An 18,741-nucleotide genomic window follows, 5' to 3' on the forward strand; every position below is an offset into this window, starting at 1 on the left:
AGGGGGATCCAGTGGACATAGTGTACTTAGATTACCAGAAAGCCTTTGACAAGGTCCCTCACCAAAGGCTCTTACATATATTAAGTTGTCAGGGGATAAAAGGGAAGATCCTTTCATGGATTGAGAACTGGTTAAAAGACAGGGAACAAAGGGTAGGAATAAATGGTAAATTTTCAGAATGGAGAGGGGTAAATAGTGGTGTTCCCCAAGGGTCAGTCCTAGGACCAATCCTATTCAACATATTCATAAATGATCTGGAGAAAGGGGTAAACAGTGAGGTGGCAAAGTTTGCAGATGATACTAAACTGCTCAAGATAGTTAAGACCAAAGCAGACAGTGAAGAACTTCAAAAAAAGATCTCACAAAACTAAGTGACTGGGCAACAAAATGGCAAATGAAATTTAATGTGGATAAATGTAAAGTAAAGCACACTGGAAAAAATAACCCCAACTGTACATACAATATAATGGGGGCTAATTTAGCTACAACAAATCAGGAGAAAGATCTTGGAGTCATTGTGGATAGTTCCACGCAGCGTGCAGCGGCAGTCAAAAAAGCAAACGGGATGTTAGGAATCATTAAAAAAGGGACAGAGAATAAGACGGAGACTATCTTATTGCCCTTATATAAATCCATGGTACGCCCACATCTTGAATACTGTGTACAGATGTGGTCCCCTCATCTCAAAAAAGATATATTGGCATTAGAAAAGGTTCAGAGAAGGGCAACTAAAATGACTAAGGGTTTGGAACGGGTCCCAAATGAGGAGAGATTAAAGAGGCTAGGACTTTTCAGCTTGGAAAAGATATGGGGGGATATGATAGAGGTGTATAAAATCATGAGTGGTGTGGAGAAAGTGAATAAGGAAAAGTTATTTACTTGTTCCCATAATATAAGAACTAGGAGCCACCAAATGAAATTAATGGGTAGCAGGTTTAAAACAAATAAAAGGAAGTTCTTCTTCACTCAGCACACAGTCAACCTGTGGAACTCCTTGCCTGAGGAGGTTGTGAAGGCTAGGACTATAACAGGGTTTAAAAGAGAACTAGATAAATTCATGGAGGTTAAGTCCATTCATGGCTATTAGCCAGGATAGGTAAGAAATGGTGTCCCTAGCCTCTGTTTGTCAGAGGGTGGAGATGGATGGCAGGAGAGAGATCACTTGATCATTACCTGTTAGGTTCACACCCTCTGGGGCATCTAGAATTGGCCACTGTTGGTAGACAGGATAGTGGGCTGGATGGACCTTTGGTCTGACCCAGTATGGCCATTCTTATATTCTTAGAAATTTCTTTAGTTTTGACCTATCTTTTTGCTAAATTTTGTCTGTAGGGCTGACCAGCATGTGTTTCATTCTAAGCGACCACCACACTTCTTTTCAGCACTTCCTCCATCAATAACTGTCCTGTCTGTTATCTGCAACATCTTTAATTCTGGTTATGAGCTAAGTGAACTGTATAGAACTTTATTGTCTAGATCCTCCAGCAAAACCTTCTGTTTAAGATAATTTGTTCATTAGATCTCCACTAATGTAACTTAACTGTTTCCTAGCTCAGAACATGTATGTTGCATTACCTGTTCTCCAATGTCTTGTGGCTGATTCCCTACAGCCACCCTAGCAATCCCTGGCAGATCAATCAGTGTCAGATCTGGAACATTCGGAGAGCTAATTTCGAGGGAAATTAATTCCTGGCTAATGCCCACTCCTTCACCAGCCATTGCATCCTGGGCTACAAAGGAGGAAAGGGAAAGAGAAGGAAAGCAAAGTTTAGATCAGCACATATCAGAACTGAAAAGCCCCTGTTGCCACCTGTTTCTTTAAAAAAAAAAAAAAAAAAAAAGGCATTTTGGGACACAAAACTGCCCAGGAAAAAATCCCATGGAAATCAATCGACTCCTTTTCAGGATTTGAACCTTAATAAAACTTGAAGAATACACTGTCTATGACAGGGATTGCCAATCTTTGGCACGCGGCCCATCAGGGAAATCTGCTGGCAGGCCGGGACGGTTTGTTTACCTGCAGAGTCCACAGGTTCGGCCGATCGCAGCTCCCACTGGCCGCGGTTCACCGTTCCAGGCCAATAGGGGCTGTGATCAGCCAAACTTGCAGACACTGCAGGTAAACAAACCGTCCCGGCCTGCCAACGGATTTCCCTGATGGGCCGCATGCCAAAGGTTGCCGATCCCTGGTCTATGAATTAAACTTTCAGAAATCTCAATGTACAAAAATCAAATATCTGGAGATGGCTTATAAAAATAATAATATAGTGTTACAATAAAATACTAAGTATTACACAATTGATTCATCATCTTCAAAATGCTGGACATGCATTAGTTAATCCTTGACAACCTTGCAAGGTACCAAAGGATTATTTTACACATTCTATAAATGGATGAAGTGAGGCATAGAGATTAAGTGACCTGTCCAAGTTTATATAGAAAATCTGTGGCAGAGCCACAAACAGAATGGAAGGATAGTGAGTGCCTGTACTTTGCTTTAACCATCAGACCACACTGTCTAAATCAAACACCACCTCACAGAAGCCTGCTAGTACATGCGACTGATTTGTTAATTCAACATAACACCACCATTTTATAGCTCTGTATTGCTGCTATTTCTTGATATCAAGATAAATAATTTCTCATGAGAAACCTTCAGACGCATAATTAGCTTATTTGACTTTTATGTCACTTACCTCGCTACCGTACCAGTTTTTTTAAATTATTTCTTGAAAACCTTTGAGAATAAATGGTCACCTTCCTTTTACACAGCATCATAGTGTACAAGTATATCACTGTTGTTACCACTGTTACAAAATTACCATAAATTTGTACGAAGTATTTCATGTAAGGTATCAATAGAAAAGTTATAGACTGCTAAGTATGATAATCCTGTTTATATGCACGAATCATATTTGTATGTGAAGTTATGAATATTTGCTATGTATTTGTATTTCAAACATGTGTGGTGTTCTTGGGTAAACCTCCGCCTCCCAAGTCAGATTTCCATCAGGTCTAACCATCCATGTATTGATGGGCTATTCAAGACACTCAACTCAGCCAGTGAGTTCCTCCTGTAGATATTTCAGAGGGCACCGAGTACGGTGACCATATTTCCAAAAAGGAAGACGGGATATGGCACGGGGCTGGCCCTCCCTCTCCTCCCCATGAGGCTGGCCCAAGCCGCTCGCCTGAGCTCCCCACCCCAAGGGTGGGGGGCATGCAGGGCTCGGGCAATCAGCAACACACATACTGGATAGGGTGACCATATTTGCCAAAGGCTGGGGGTGGAGTCTGTGCTCCCCCTCACATTCCTCCGCACCCACCTTTTTTGACAACAGAGGGAATCTGTCACGTTTGCTCTTGCCAACTGATCAAGTTGACAAGAACAAATGGGACAAATACTCGCTTTTGCCAAAGACAGCTGGGACAGGGCTTAAAAAAGGGACTGTCCCTGCCAAAATGGGATGTATGGTCACCCTAGCACTGAGGCAATCGCTGCACAGTGACTCAGCAAGACATGTGATAAGGATATGTGACTTAAGAATCCATCTTTTTGCCAGTAACTTTCCAGGCACATGGGCTAAAGTATAAAAAAGGATAATGTGACATCACTACTTTGTCTACATTCCTACTTCACTCCTCTGGAGGGTGATTTCTAACAAGGAAGCTTTGAACAAGGGACTGATGACCCCCAACTTACTTGGGTGATCCAGAGAGACTTTTTGCAAGCTAGAGGACTTACCATCACTGCTATGATCCTGACCTCCAGACCCTAAAATCAGTTTGTAATGTATATGATCCTTTTAATCATTTAATAACTCTCTTCTTTTATTTTATATCAATAAACATTTAGTTTTAGATTACTAAAGGATTGGCATCTACGTTGTATTTGGTAAAATGCTAAAGTTTATAATTTGACCTGGCGTGTGTGTCTGACACGTGTGTGTCTGACCCTTTGGGATTAGAAGAACCTTATGTATGGTGAATCTAGTTTTCAGTAACCTTTCATCATAAAGTCCAGTGGTCTGGGTGATAAGCCAGGGACTGGAATGCCTAAGGAGACTGTGTTTTTGTCTTCTTGTTCACCAGTATGGTGATACTTTTGTTACTGGCTTGATCAACTTTAATGACAGAATAACCACCAGTTTAGAGTGTGCCTGTTTCTCAGCAGTCTGTCCTGAGCTGGCATTTGCAGCTATGTCCCACTTAGGCACAGTGACATATACTTAAAACCAAACAGTGTTACGACCAATAACGATGAATGTAAGTATGCAATCTACGACAACAAGGACAATGAAAAGTTAAGCTTCAGAGCATAAGATGATAGCCCTTAGGGGTGGGAGAGATGTTTTCTCCCATCACGTGGAACACTGTACAACTAGCTAACTACATGTTTTTTTGTCTTCCCATAGAATACTAGGTATTGACCAATGCCAAGTGCAAGATGGTGATTCAGATACTCTATGGCCTGAGCTGGTCTGAAAACTCCTGGAGCAAATCACTTTTGATGTAAAATGCTGCAACGCCACTGAGATCAGCTGAGTTGTGCCGGTTTATTCCAGGTGTGAATGTGGCTCCCTGTGTTCTTGGCATTCTCAGCAGTTATGATTAGGGTGTTAATTTGGGAAATGTTATGCTGCCTAACAGAAGGGAATAGAGGATGAAAAGGAGGATCTGATGAATTAAATCAGAATGCAATAAATAGCACTTACCTTTTCTTATTTCTTTTTCCACCACTGAGGGATCATGGAGTTCATCATCTATATCCCGGTAACTAATTTTCCCTTTCCAGTCCCGCTGAGGAGCCAGTTTTTTCAGTTTGAGCACTAAGGGACATCTGGTAACAATACCTGCAGTTGCCCATAAAGAGAGTTAATTCTGTTAATGAGCATCCTTGTTACTTTGAATGGGTACAGAGCACACCACAGAATGTAGCTTTTCCCACAGTATGCAGAAGAGTGCCCAAAGCATAGGTGGCGACTACGCTGGAGCACCCACTGGGAAAAATTGGTGGGTGCTCAGTACCCACTGGCAGCCAAGCTCCCCGCCCCAGCTCACCTCCGCCTCCTCCCCTGAGCACACTGTCCCCGCTTCTCCTCCCAGAGCTTGCCACCGCAAAATTTCGCGGTGTAACAAGCTGTGGGAAGGATGGGGGAGGAGTGGGAATGTGGTACGCTCAGGGGAGGAGGCGGGGAAGAGGCGGGCCCAGGGTGGGGATTTGGGGAAGGAGTCCAATGGGGCAGAAAGGGGGCGGAGTTGGGGCAGGGACTTTGGGGAAGGGGTTGGAATGGGGGCAGGGCAGGGGTGGAGCGAGCACCCACTGACACCAGGAGAAGTTGGCACCTGTGGCCCAAAGCTTTCAGTGTGTTCACACAGCTCACACACTATGGAATATCTGAGAGTTGGGAAAGGATGCTGGGCATTGGTAGCGCAGTGAGGAAAACTATCATGCCATTTGTATGCAGCACTTCGCAGTGACCATATTTTAAAAGTTCTTTCTGTTTTGAAAGTTTTCACATTTGTTTGAAAGCTATTTCATATAGTTAAAATGGGTAATGGAAACCAGTAATATATATCTGAAGAGAGAGGAAACTTTAAAGGTGTGTGTATGCTAGATGCTTTATACCTCGCACAGCCATTTGAAGTATCAAATCCCTTCTATAGAATTGTACCCTGATCCTGTTCTATAGTAGGGAAATGATTTTGTATTGTATTGTATAGGATTATTTTAAAAAAAGCTATACATGTATTAATTTCTACAGGTTTTTAAGAGTAATTTCTATAGAACCTGTTTAATTTTAATAAATGTTAAGGCCAGAAAGGACCATTATGACCATGTAGTCTGACCTCCTACGTAACACAGGTCTTAGAATTGCACCCAGTGATGCCTGCATCAGGCCAATATCTTCCTGTCATACTAGTGCATATCTTTTAGAAAAAACATCCAGTCTTGATTTTCATTTTCATAGAACCCTACTGGTTTCAACTCTATTAATCTCCATGGCACTTTCCCTTAGGAAATAGCAGCTGAACTTGATGGATACAAATAAGGAGGAGATTTCCACTCTGACCTACATCACACCCAGAAGGTGTGAAGTGAAGCAAGGATGCGGAAGAGTGCTCTGGAAGTACTGTGGTTTACCTGCCTTGTCCCTGCCAGTTCTTCTGTGGTTAGAGAGAGTAAAGTGACTTAGAATAACAACACCTTTTGCCAAGCTTTAACAAGGTATCTTTTGTAAATACCTGGAACACAATGAATGTGACTCCTGTTTAGACACTAGCTTTAGCATATACTGTCAGAAGGTCTTTTGCATGCCCATACGGCTGCCTGGGTCATGTGAGCTGCAGGTGTGTGTCCTCCTGTGCCAGCACAGGGTTGATATTCTGCTTCTGTACCAAATGACTGGAGGATAGCTAATGTGATGCCAATTTTTAAAAAGGGCTCCAGAGGTGGTCCCAGCAATTACAGGCCAGTAAGTCTGACTTCAGTACCAGGCAAACTGGTTGAAACTCCAGTAAAGAACAGAATTGTCAGACATATAGATGAACATAATTTGTTGTGGAAGAGTCAACATGGTTTTTGTAAAGTGATATCATCTCTCACCAATCTACTAGTATTCTTTGAGGGGGTCAACAAACATGTGGACAATCCAGTGGATATACTGTACTGAAATTTTCAGAAAGGCTTTGACAAAGTCCCTCACCAAAGGTTCTTAAGCAAAGTAAGCTGTCATGGGATAAGAGGGAAGGTCCTCTCATGGATTGATAACTGGTGAAAAAATAGGAAATAAAGGGCAGGAATAAACCGTCAGTTTTCAGAATGGAGAGAGGTAAATAGTGGTGTCCCCCAGGGGTCTGTACTGGGACCGGTACTATTTGACATATTCATAAATGATCTGGAAAAAGAGGTAAACAGTGAGGTGGCAAAATTTGCAGATGATACAAAACTCAAGATAGTTAAGTCCAAAGCAGACTGTGAAGAGCTATAAAGGGATTGCACAAAACTGGGTGACTGGGTAACAAAATGGCAGATGAAATTCAATGTTGATAAATGCAAAGTAATGCACATTGGAAAACATAATCCCAACTATACACATAAAATGATGGGGTCTAAATTAGCTGTTACCACTCAAGAAAGAGATCTTGGAGTCATTGTGGATAGTTCTCTGAAAACATCCACTCAATGTGCAGTGGCAGTCAAAAAGCTAACAGAATATTGGGAATCATCAAGAAAGGGGTAGATAATAAGCCAGAAAATATCATATTGCCGCTATATAAATCCATGGTAGGCCCGCATCTTGAATATTGCGTGAAGGTGTGGTCACCCCATCTCAAAAAAGATATTTTGGAATTGGAAAAGGTTCAGAAAAGGGCAACAAAAATGATTAGGGGTTTGGAACGGCTTCCGTATTAGGAGAGATTAATAAGACTGGGACTTTTCAGCTTGGAAAAGAGACAACTAAGGGGAGATATGATAGAGGTCAATAAAATCATGACTGGTGTGGAGAAAGCAAAGAAGGAAGTGTTATTTACTTCTTCTCATAACACAAGAACTAGGGGTCATGAAATGAAATTAATAGGCAGCAGGTTTAAAACAAACAAAAGGAAGTATTTCTTCATACAACGCACAGTCAACCTGCCCCACCCCAGCTCCCACTGGCCGGTTTCTAGTACTGGGTCGCGACCTGAAGTTTGAAAACCACTGTTCTAAGATATTGATCAGTGTTTAAAATCTTTCTGTGGCTCTGATGAAGGAAAACTTTATTTTAAATATGAAAATAGAGCCTATGGAAAACGAAATTAAAAGCTGCATCTTGGCATAAGGAATGGTGTGGAATATACTGAAATACTGGATGTTATCAGAAAATAGTTTCATGTGCTTGAAACATTACTGCCCATCAAATATGAGCCACCCTGAAACTGTGGAGGTGTATTAGATTCCTTGCGGAATTTCAGTAACATACTCACTGAATGCGGCAACCCCACTGAAAACATGGCTAAGCTAAAGTATCAAGTCCCCTTTATATCTTTCTGTGATTGGAATTGGGTGCTGGTTATGAAGAGATCTAACAAATGATTTCTTGAACTAAAAAATGTTTCCTTAATATGTTTCCTGATCTGTGTAGATCAACCATAATGATTAAGCAAAAATTAGATATACTATATCAAAAGTGATAAAAATTCAATATTTATTGAGGAATTGAAAGATTTTTCAACTGGTAGGGAGTTTGCAGTTTGTTTTATTTAATGTAATGAATAAGGATGTACATCCTTCTGAACTGCAAAAAGTCCCTCTTACCTAGTAGAACACTTCTAGATGTTTCCCACCTGACTGGAAAAAGTGACTTACTGCCCAGGGATATGGTCATAACTTGAACTGCTCAAAAATTTTCTGACAATTTCCAGCAATGTTCTGAATCAGAAAATGCTGATTCAACAAAATCAAAATGTTCATGGAATCATAGAACTGGAAGGAACCTCAAGAGGTCATCTAGTCCAGTCCCCTGCACTCATGGCAGTACTAGGTATTATTTAGACCAGTCCTGACAGGTCTTTGTCTAACCTGCTCTTAAAAATCTCCAATGATGGAGATTCCATAACCTCCCCAGGCAATTTATTCCAGAGCTTAACCACCCTGACAGTGAGGAAGTTTTTCCTAGTGTCCAACCTAAACCTCCCTTGCTGCAATTTAAGCCCATTGCTTCTTGTCTTATCCTCAGAGGTTAAGAAGAACAATTTCCCTCCCTCCTCCTTGTAACAACCTTTTATGTACTTGAACACTGTCTCAGTCTTCTCTTTTCCAGACTAAACAAACCCAATTTTTTCAATGTTCCCTCATAGGTCATGTTTTCTAGACCTTTAATCATTCTTGTTGCTCTTCTCTGGACTTTATCCAATTTCTCCACATCTTTCCTGAAATGTGGCACCCAGAACTGGACACAATACTCCAGCTGAGGCCTAATCAAAGTGTAGTAGAGCAGAAGAACTACTTCTCATGTCTTACTTACAACACTCCTGGAAATACATCCCAGAATGATGTTCGCTTTTTTTACAACAGTGTTACACTGTTCACTCCTATTTAGCTTATGGTCCGCTATGACCCCGAGATCCGTTTCCACAGTACTCATTCCTAGGCAGTCATTTCCCATTTTGTATGTGTGTAACTGATTGTTTCTTCCTAAATAGAGTATTTTGCATTTGTCCTTATTGAATTCCATCCTATTTACTTCAGACAATTTCTCCAGTTTGTCCAGATCATTTTGAATTTTAATCCTATCATCCAAAGCACTTGAAACCCCTCCCAACTTGGTATCATTCGCAAACTTTATAAGTGTACTCTCTATACTATTATCTAAATCATTGATGAAGATATTGAACAGAACTGGATCCCGAACTGATCCCGGCAGAAACCCACTCATTATGCCCTTCCAGCATGACTGTGAACCACTGATAACTACTCTCTGGGAACGGTTTTCCAACCAGTTTTGCACCCGCCTTATAGTAGCTCCATCTAGGTTGCATTTCCCTAGTTTGTTTATGAGAAGGTCATGTGAGACCGTATCAAAAGCTTTACTCAAATCAAGATATACCACATGCCCCCTATCTACAAGGCTTGTTACCCTGTCAAAGAAAGCTATCAGGTTGGTTTGGCACAATTTATTCTTGACAAATCCATGCTGATTGTTACTTATCACCTTATTATCTTCTAGATATTTGCAAATTGATTGCTTAATTATTTGCTCCATTATCTTTCTGGGTACAGAAGTTAAGCTGACTGGTCTGTAATTCCCTGGATTGTCCTTATTTTCCTTTTTATAGATTGTCACTATATTTGCCCTTTTCCAGTCTTCTGGAATGTCTCCCGTCTTCCATAACTTTTCAAAGATAATTGCTAATGGCTCAGATATCTCCTCAGTCAGCTCCTTGAGTATTCTAGGATGCATTTCACCAGGTCCTGGTGACTTGAAGACCTCTAACTTGTCTAAGTAATTTTTAACTTGTTCTTTTCCTATTTTAGCCTCTGATCCTACCACATTTTCACTGGCATTCACTATGTTAGATGTGTTTCAGAGGAACAGCCGTGTTAGTCTGTATTCGCAAAAAGAAAAGGAGTACTTGTGGCACCTTAGAGACTAACCAATTTATTTGAGCATGAGCTTTCGTGAGCTACAGCTCACTTCATCAGATGTTTACCGTGGAAACTGCAGCAGACTTTATATACACACAGAGAATATGAAACAATTATTAGATGTCTAATCACCACCAACCTTCTTGGTGAAAACCGAAACAAAGAAGTCATTAAGCATCTCTGCCATTTCCACATTTTCTGTTGTTATTCCCACCCCCCATCCATCATTGAATAACGGGTCTACCCTGTCCATGGTCTTCCTTTTGCTTCTAATGTATTTGTAGAATGTTTTCTTGTTACCCTTTATGTCTCTAGCTAGTTTGATCTCGTTTTGTGCCTTGGCCTTTCTAATTTTGTCCCTACATACTTGTGTTATTTGTTTATGTTCATCCTTTGTAATTTGACCTACTTTCCACTTTTTGTAGGACTCTTCTTTGATTTTTAGATCATTGAAGATCTCCTGGTTAAGCCAGGGTGGTCTCTTGCCCTATCGTTCCTATGCAGTGGGATAGTTTGCTCTTATGCCCTTAATAAAGTCTCTTTGAAAAACTGCCAACTGTCTTCAATTGTTTTTCCCCTTAGACATGCTTCCCATGGAATCTTACCTACCAACTCCCTGAGTTTGCTAAAGTCTGCCTTCTTGAAATCCACTGTCTTTATTGTGCTGTTCTCCCTCCTACCATTCCTTAGAATCATGAACTCTTATCATTTCATGGTCACTTTCACCCAAAACTGCCTTCCACTTTCAAATGCTCAACCAGTTCCTCCCTATTTGTCAAAATCAAATCTAGAACAGCCTCTCCCCTAGTAGCTTTCTCCACCTTCTGAAATAAAAAATTTGTCTCCAATACATTCCAAGAATTTGCTGGACAATCTGTGCCCTGCTGTGTTACTTTCCCAACAGATGTCTGTCTAGTTGAAGTCCCCCATCACCACCAAGTCCTGTGCTTTGGATGATTTTATTAGTTGTTTAAAAAAAGCCTCATTTACCTCTTCTTCTTAGTTAGGTGCTCTGTAGTAGACCCCTACCATGATATTACCCTCATTTTTTACCCCTTTTATCCTTACCCAGAGACTTTCAAGTTCTTCCTGCTTATTCCCTATACTTTTCACATTAGTATACAGACATCTAAGATACTGATTTGATTCCTTCCCCCCCCCCCCAGTTCTGTGTTGTCTCTCCTTTATTTCCTTTATGATGCATGGGGATGTGTTGATTTAACCAAAATTTAATTTAGAAAAACCTAAACTATTGACTTAGATTTTTTTTCATTTCAGATGACTTTTTGTTTCAATTTTTATTTTATATTCGAAGTTATAATAGAACATAAAGTCAACACTGAAACAAAACAAAACATTCTGATGCTATTGAATCTAACTGTTTCAACTGACCCAAAATAATGTTTCCAAAAGTTGTTTCACAATTAAGTCTGAAATACTATGTTTTATTCCCGCATGGAATGAAAGCAAATTTCAAAATAGTGGAATTTCCCACAAAAGGGATGTTCCAGGTGCCACACAGTTCTCATCATAACAGCGTTTTCTGTATGATGGGATGAGGAAAATACAAATTCTTTTGGGTTGCGTCAGGGATGAATCTAAACCCAACTTTCAGTATCCCCAAACTGACATGAATTACAGAATATCAGATAGAAACACACCACTGCGACTCGGGGAAGAGTCCGATTTCTGAGATGAAAAGCTGAAAGGTAAATTCTTACCACTGCCTCTAGGGAGAGCAACTCCGGACAGGGCTTCTAGAACCGAGCTTTTTCCAGAACTCTGGTCTCCAATCACTGCAATTGCTGGCAAAGCCAGGTCCTTTTCTACTCCAAGCGCTCTCAGGGAGTCAATGAGATCAATACAGGGACGGATTTTCTCCTCATATTGGTTGTACAAGGTGTGTTCTGCGTTCTGTAAGAAAAACTTTACATTTCATTGAGCTCATTTCACAGAATCAGGCAAAGTTAAACATGTCTGTGCCATAAATGATGTACATCATCAGCAAACTGTCCTTCACCCCACCATACCACTAGCTTTGTACTGTGAGCTACAAGCCTTCTGTAGTATTCTTGACAAGGTAAACATGTTTCTGTAAATTCAGCAAAATTTAGCTAATTTACACCAATGACTGAAATATCCATTGCAAATTACTGTATTTTATAAATTAGCAAGTGAATACACAATAAGAAAAGCAAGAACACCACCCCATCAAATATCCTTTCTTCAGTTATTTTTGGTAACTGCAGTTTTTTCTTTTATCTATAATGCATCATACATTTACAGTGCAAATATCTGTAATAAAAAATAAATATAAAGTGAGTACTGTACACTTTGTATTCTGTATTGTAATTGAAATTAATATATTTGAAAATGTAGTAAACATCCAAAAATATTTAAAATAAATGGTATTCTATTGTTTAACAGCGTGATTAATCTTGTGATTAATTGTGATTAATTTTTTTCATCGCTTGACAGCCCTAATGTTATGCTATAACAGGTCAGGCAACTTCCTATCTTAATCTAAAATTTGGTATCTGTGTATAGAGCTAAAAAGCTAAATTCTTATCTTCCACCCTGAATTAAAAACACTATTTCAGGAAACAAACATATCAAAACACAAATCCAGAATAGCTATCTTTAGTGATAAGTCAGACAATACTTATCACCAGGGGAAAATATTTTTGAACCCCCTGATCATAACTGCAATGATTATTATCTAATAACTTTATTATTTAACTGGTTTATTAACTTTAATATAAACTTTTCAAATGTCTATTCTGATTTTCTCAGTGTTAAATATAAACATAAGAAATATTAAATAAGAGTCTTGGTATTTCTATCAATTTCTATCGAATACACTGGAGCCTCATGTAGAAGAACAAAAACCCAAATACCATGATACCCCTTTAAAGTTTCTAATTGTGAATATTCATTAAGATATACATTCTAGGGGAAAGTTGGAGTTAGGCTGTGGCCCTTCTATTTTCTATGCCTACATTTTTTTTTACACCTGCAAATGAAATGCAGGTGCAAATCTTAGTAATTACATGACTGCGCATTAAAATCTTAGAAGAGGTGTCAGGTGTGAGCAGGATTGGTGCTCACACTTGCACACACAATCACACACAGAGACAGAAAGAACTGTTTTGATCTGTGTCTGCAGATTGTGTATGCAGAAGTGAGCCCAGACCACTGAAAATTCAGCCCTGACAGCAGCTGAACATTAATCTCAGAGGAGTCAGTTTTCACTCAAATGCCAAATATCTGACTTGCCTTATTCTGTTGCTCTTGGAAATTATATATTCCCCCTTGCTGTTTCATCTTTTCTTGATGATATTCCTCAGACTCCGCCCATTGGACTGCTGCTGTGTGTCTCACACAGCAGCCCTGGGACTTGTCCATTAACTGTCTGTCACTGAAAAGCAAATGTCTGGTCCAGCAACTCTTCTATACGGCTCCTGAAATGATAGAAGGGCTTTAGTGGATTCAGCTCTGCAATAGTAATAACTGTGGACAAAGTCAAAACCATATTGTTATTGGTTGGGCCAGATCTCTGCTAGAATCAGCTGGTGTAGTTCTTTTCAAACCAATGGATGAGTGTTGGTTTGTACCAGCCGAGATTCTGACCCCTTATTTTGCTCCTGCGGGAATTCTATGCCAAAAAATTAAAAATTCTGTGCATATTCTAAAATTCCACATATTATATTTGTCAAAATAACACAGTATAATCACACCAGTTTCAATTATTTTGGTAATTTATTTCAAAATACCTGTCAGCAAGTAGGTCTGTAACAATACAGACAACAAAAAAGATTCCCCCAGATGCAGAGAGCTAAAGAAACCTCTGTACGCACATGATCCGCACTACAGGATCAAGGTATAAGTGACCCGAAAGTAGGGGAGATGGGGAGGAAGGCAGAGAGCACATTAGTCAGTTGAGAGACTGCATTAGCTTAGTGGGGGCTGTCCCCAGCCTCTTCCCAGGGAGAGGTGAGAGTGCTCCCTGCTTCTCTCAGGTCAAACAGACCCCAAGACCCACTTAGCTGCGCCTAGCACCCTCCCTTCTTTCACTCTCCTTCCCTCAGGATCCTTGTCCCAGGGTCTTTTCTCCCTCAGCTCCTTCTCCCACACTCAGTGTCCCCTCCCTCAGGGCACAGCCCTGGGCCCTCACTTCTCCCTAGAGATTGACTCCCCTTTCCCATCCCACTGGCCCGCCCCCCACCACTGGGGACTCTCTGCTTCTGCCCCTCAACCACCTCTGGGGCCCCTGTGCTTCCCCTCCCACCTTGACTGACTCTTTACTTGCCTGCCCCATCCTCAGAGGCCCTAGTGCAGTGGAGGAAACTGATCATGTGAGCTGCAACCGGACAACCCCGACTCCTGGAGGAGGGGATCTGCCTGGGTGCTGCAGCAGGTAAGAGCTCCAATGGGGGCTAGGCCTTGTGCTGCAAGCAGACCTCTGGTGTGAAACTTGGGAGAGGAGGGAGGAGCCCCTCCACCCTCCTTAAATGACGCCCCTGGCCAAGGCTCCCCAACAGCTGCTTGTGTCAGCCCCAGCCCAATTCATTTTTCAAAAGGACGAATCTGGACAACTTGTGGCTGACTCTTTACTCTGGAGGCTCTGCTTCTTGGGGCCACTCCCTTTGCTTAAAAGTGGTCTGTAAAAGAACAAAAAAGGGGTTGTGGCCTTTTTGCTGCATTATATTATGAAAAAGAGAACTGGAAGTTTTTTATTTTTTCTTTTCCTGTTTAGTTTTAATGTAGTAAAAATTCAGGTTTTGTCTCTCCTCCTTTTCCTGGAAGAATGTCTGAATGGCTGGAGAAACAGGAGGCTTATGATCTCAAAGTTACTATGGCAATTAGACTGATTGAGAGAGGCAGTGATTTTTTTTTCTTTAATGTAGTTGGTTTAAAAATGGAGGGGGTGTTTGTTTTACTGAAAACCTACTTAATTGAGATGCTTGAAAAAAGGAGTAGGAAGAAAAATTCGTTAGTAGAAGTATAACTCTCATCCCTTTAATTAATGGCTGACCCAGACTTCTGGGTCTTCTAAAACAAGCCTAGAGCAAAATGCGGAAGACTAGACTTAACATTAGTTATAGTTCTAATGTAGAAAACCAGCAGGAAAAAAAAACAGAACTTTTAAAAAACACCAGCCATTTAGGGTTTCTTTATACTTCATAAACAAGAAAAAATGGTACATGCCCTTTGTTGTTGTCAACAGGACTGCTGCTAGCAAAATCACACATATTATTCCCTTCCAGAGCAACTTGTAATGCCATTCATCAATATAATGCTGGGTTAATTTTTTCCTTCGCCTTTATGTATTTATCTCCCAATGTGTCATGAATCCATTCCTAAATACACCTGAAATAGCACCCACTAATTTCATTGTTAGTAATTAAAATTATGCATTAATTAACAAGTTTTTTAATATGTGACCCAGACTCGAATCCTGCTCACTTCCCCATGGCTGTTTCGGAGCTGTGGTGCTAAAAGAAATAGCCAAAATTTAGGGCATGTCTACACTACCACTTATGCTGGTAAAACTGGTCAGCTCAGGGGTGTGAATATTCCAGTCCCTTGAGTGACATAAATTACGCTGGCGTAAGTGGTAGTGTGCACAGTGCTATGTTGGCAGAGGAGTTTCTCCCGCTGCTCGTTAGGGGTGGTTTAATTATGTGGAGGAGAGATCTCTCTCCCCTCATCTTAGAGTAGCTACATCAGAGATCTTAGAGCAGTGCAGCTGCGCCGTTGTAAGCTCTATGGTTGAGACATGGCCTTACTTCAGTCACTAAATCAAGCAGCTGTTGAAACTGAGTGCACAGGGGACCTGACTGTTTAGTAAGAAGGTGCCATTTTCCCACACCCTCTTTCCCAAACATAATTTTAATTCAACTTTTCTCCACCGGAAAAGCGGCACAGACTTCTGCCTGCGATATTGTTGTGATTGCCTCAGAACTATGGCCCTCAACCCAGAGGCCGAGATTGGGGCAGGGCCTGGGCGGGGTATTGCCCCCCAAACCGTATACCGGTCCCCGCGCGGGCAGCAGCCGCTTCACCCACAGGCGCCCGCGCCCCTGCCGCGCCCGCAGCCCCGTGCGGGGCCAGCAGTGTGCGGAGCCTGCCGGACGCCCGGGGGCGGGGCTCTGGCGTTAAATCAGCGCAAGCTGCGCGCCCGTGTCTTCGGCGGGGGGGCGGGATTTAACCACGGGACACGCCGTGCCCTGGCCCGGGGCCCCCTCTCACCGGCGCACCCCCTGCAGGGGGGGCTGCCCCACAGGACGGGGGCTGCAAGGGTGGAAGCTGTGCGGAGCAGGGAGGGAGGCTCACCCGCAGCCACAGGGGAGCAGGCGGGGACGCGGGCCGGAGGACTCAGGAGGCGCACCGGGCAGCTGGCCGCAGAGGAGCGGCGCTTTGGCGGGGCTGCCCCCCCGCTCCTCCTAAGTCCTCCCGCCCGTGCTCGCAGGGCCGGCTTCAGAAAGGGGGCGGGGCTTTAAGGGCTGCAGGGCGGGGCGCCGGGGCCCACTTCGACCCGGGCTGCAGCCCCTAAAGCTCTTGGGGTGCGGCCCTGCCGGGCAGGGGGGAGGCAGCTCTGAGAATCGCGGCCAAGGGGAGCTGCGGGGGGGCGGTGCCTGCGGGGCAAGCACAGGGCTGCGCAGCGCCTCCTACACTCCCCACACCGAATGGGAGCTGCCCCACGTTAGTGCTCCAAACCCCTGCCCCAGCCCTGAGCCCCCCTCCCTCACCCTAACTCCTGACCAGATCCCCCCCCCAGCCTGCTCCCGCACCATTGCTCCCACCCGGACCCCGCACCCCAACCCTGAGCCCCCCCCGCACCATTGCTCCCACCCGGACCCCGCACCCCAACCCTGAGCCCCCCCCCGCACCATTGCTCCCACCCGGACCCCGCACCCCAACCCTGAGCCCCCCCCCGCACCATTGCTCCCACCTGGACCCCGCACCCCAACCCTGAGCCCCCTCCTGCACCATTACTCCCACCTGGACCCTGCACCCCAACCCTGAGACCCCCCCCCCGCACCATTACTCCCACCCAGACCCTCCACCTCCAGCCCACTCCCACACCCTAACTACCTCCCAGACCCTGCATCCTGAGCTCCCGGAGGAGAATGCAGAAAAAAAAAATGAAAACCGGGGTTGGGGGAGAGATAAGAGAGAATTCTTGCCTCTCTCCCTCAATTCCTCGTTGGGGTGGGGGGGCAGGATCTAGGGATGGGTTCTGTTGGTCCCCTCCCAGGGCAGGGGTACAGGATCTAGGGAGGTCCCTATGGGGTGCAGGGGGTTCCTGGAGGCTGAAGGGGGGTCTGTTGGTCCCTCCTTGAGTCAGGGGGGATGGGATATGGGGGGGTTCCCCATGCAAGTGCAGGGGTGTCTATGGGGCTGTGGAGGTGGTCTGTCAACTGGTAAACCTGGAATTTAGACCTGTACCCACTATTAATAGTATTAAGCCCTCCCTACAACCCCCCCAAATTTAGAAGTCAAACTATGCCTATGTCTAAATCCCATCCTCTTTGTTATACTTTAACTTCACACAGCATCCCAGAGGAGATCAAAGTCGGGCCAGACGTAGTGTTCACAGCACTGAAAACTATTAGAGGTTATCCAGGCTGTCTGTCTCTCTCTCACACACTCATCTAAAAATGCAGTGCACTTTAACAATTTAAAACGTTGGCTCCCAAGCACATCCTCAAAGAGGTAAAAAACGTTGTATTTATTTTGCAACCTGTATCATTATGCTGGTAGAGATACTGATAATTTTATAGGGAAAATGCCTATGCCCAATAATTCATTTATTCCTCTCTTATTTCAGATTTCCTTGCAGTGTCTGCCAGCCTACCCACACTTAGCTATGAAAAGAGATGAATTAAACATACCCACAAACTTTTAAATACTTACTGAGAAGAGGCGAAAAAAGTTCCTTCCTGTATTGTGCTCGGTTCAAGAAAAAACTAATACAGAATTCTTTTGTTCTTAACCTTGTCACCAGCTCCACCTACAATACATGACAGAAAACAGGAGAAATGAAAGTTACTCAAAAGCTTACCATTTGGTGGCAGCACTGTGAACTGATTTTGTAATGCTATACATTTTCTTTCTTTTACACTTTTGTCATTAACTCCATCCACATTCTCAGGCAGTAATCAGGGGAAATGAAACTAACTTGAAAGAGTATCTTAGCATCACTGTAAATTAGTTTCACAATGGAATTCATGTTTCCAGAATCAGTGTTGCATTTACTCTCACATGTTCATAGAATCATAGAACCTGGGTTCTATGACTGGAAGGGCCCTCAGGAGGTCATCTAGTCCAACCCCCGGCTCAAAGCAGGATCAATCCCCAACTAAATCATCCCAGCTAGGGCTTTGTCAGGCCTGACCTTAAAAACTCCTAAGGAAGGAGATTCCCCCACCTCCCTAGGTAACCCATTCCAGTACTTCACCACCCTCCTAGTGAAAAAGTTTTTCCTAATATCCAACCTAAACCTCCCCCAAACTGCAACTTGAGACCATTACTCCTTGTTCAGTCATCCTCAATAAGGATTCTTTAAAATACAGCCAGCTCTCCTGGACTTCTTCTCCCTCATG

General features: G+C 43.0%; 1 protein-coding gene across 3 annotated transcripts in view; it reads right to left on the reverse strand.

Annotated features, from left to right (window-relative positions):
- Window positions 1-18,156, reverse strand: part of MX1 (MX dynamin like GTPase 1) — a 32,422-nt gene extending 14,266 nt beyond the window's left edge. Inside the window, exons 1-5 of one of the 3 annotated variants that reach the window (XM_075132646.1) lie at window positions 18,053-18,156; window positions 13,409-13,593; window positions 11,854-12,046; window positions 4,716-4,853; window positions 1,576-1,730 (exon numbers count right to left, since the gene is read on the reverse strand). In XM_075132646.1, coding sequence (XP_074988747.1) covers window positions 1,576-1,730; window positions 4,716-4,853; window positions 11,854-12,046; window positions 13,409-13,537 — 615 coding nt within the window. In that variant the 5' untranslated portion in view covers window positions 13,538-13,593; window positions 18,053-18,156. Of the gene's footprint in view, window positions 1-1,575; window positions 1,731-4,715; window positions 4,854-11,853; window positions 12,047-13,408; window positions 13,594-16,384; window positions 16,580-18,052 lie in introns of those variants that run through there. The other 2 variants (XM_048865993.2, XM_075132648.1) reach the window with 2 other exon arrangements.
- Window positions 18,157-18,741: the final 585 nt, after the last annotated feature.

Source organism: Caretta caretta, chromosome 1, assembly GCF_965140235.1.
Source record: "Caretta caretta isolate rCarCar2 chromosome 1, rCarCar1.hap1, whole genome shotgun sequence".
NCBI classification, from domain to species: domain Eukaryota; kingdom Metazoa; phylum Chordata; order Testudines; family Cheloniidae; genus Caretta; species Caretta caretta.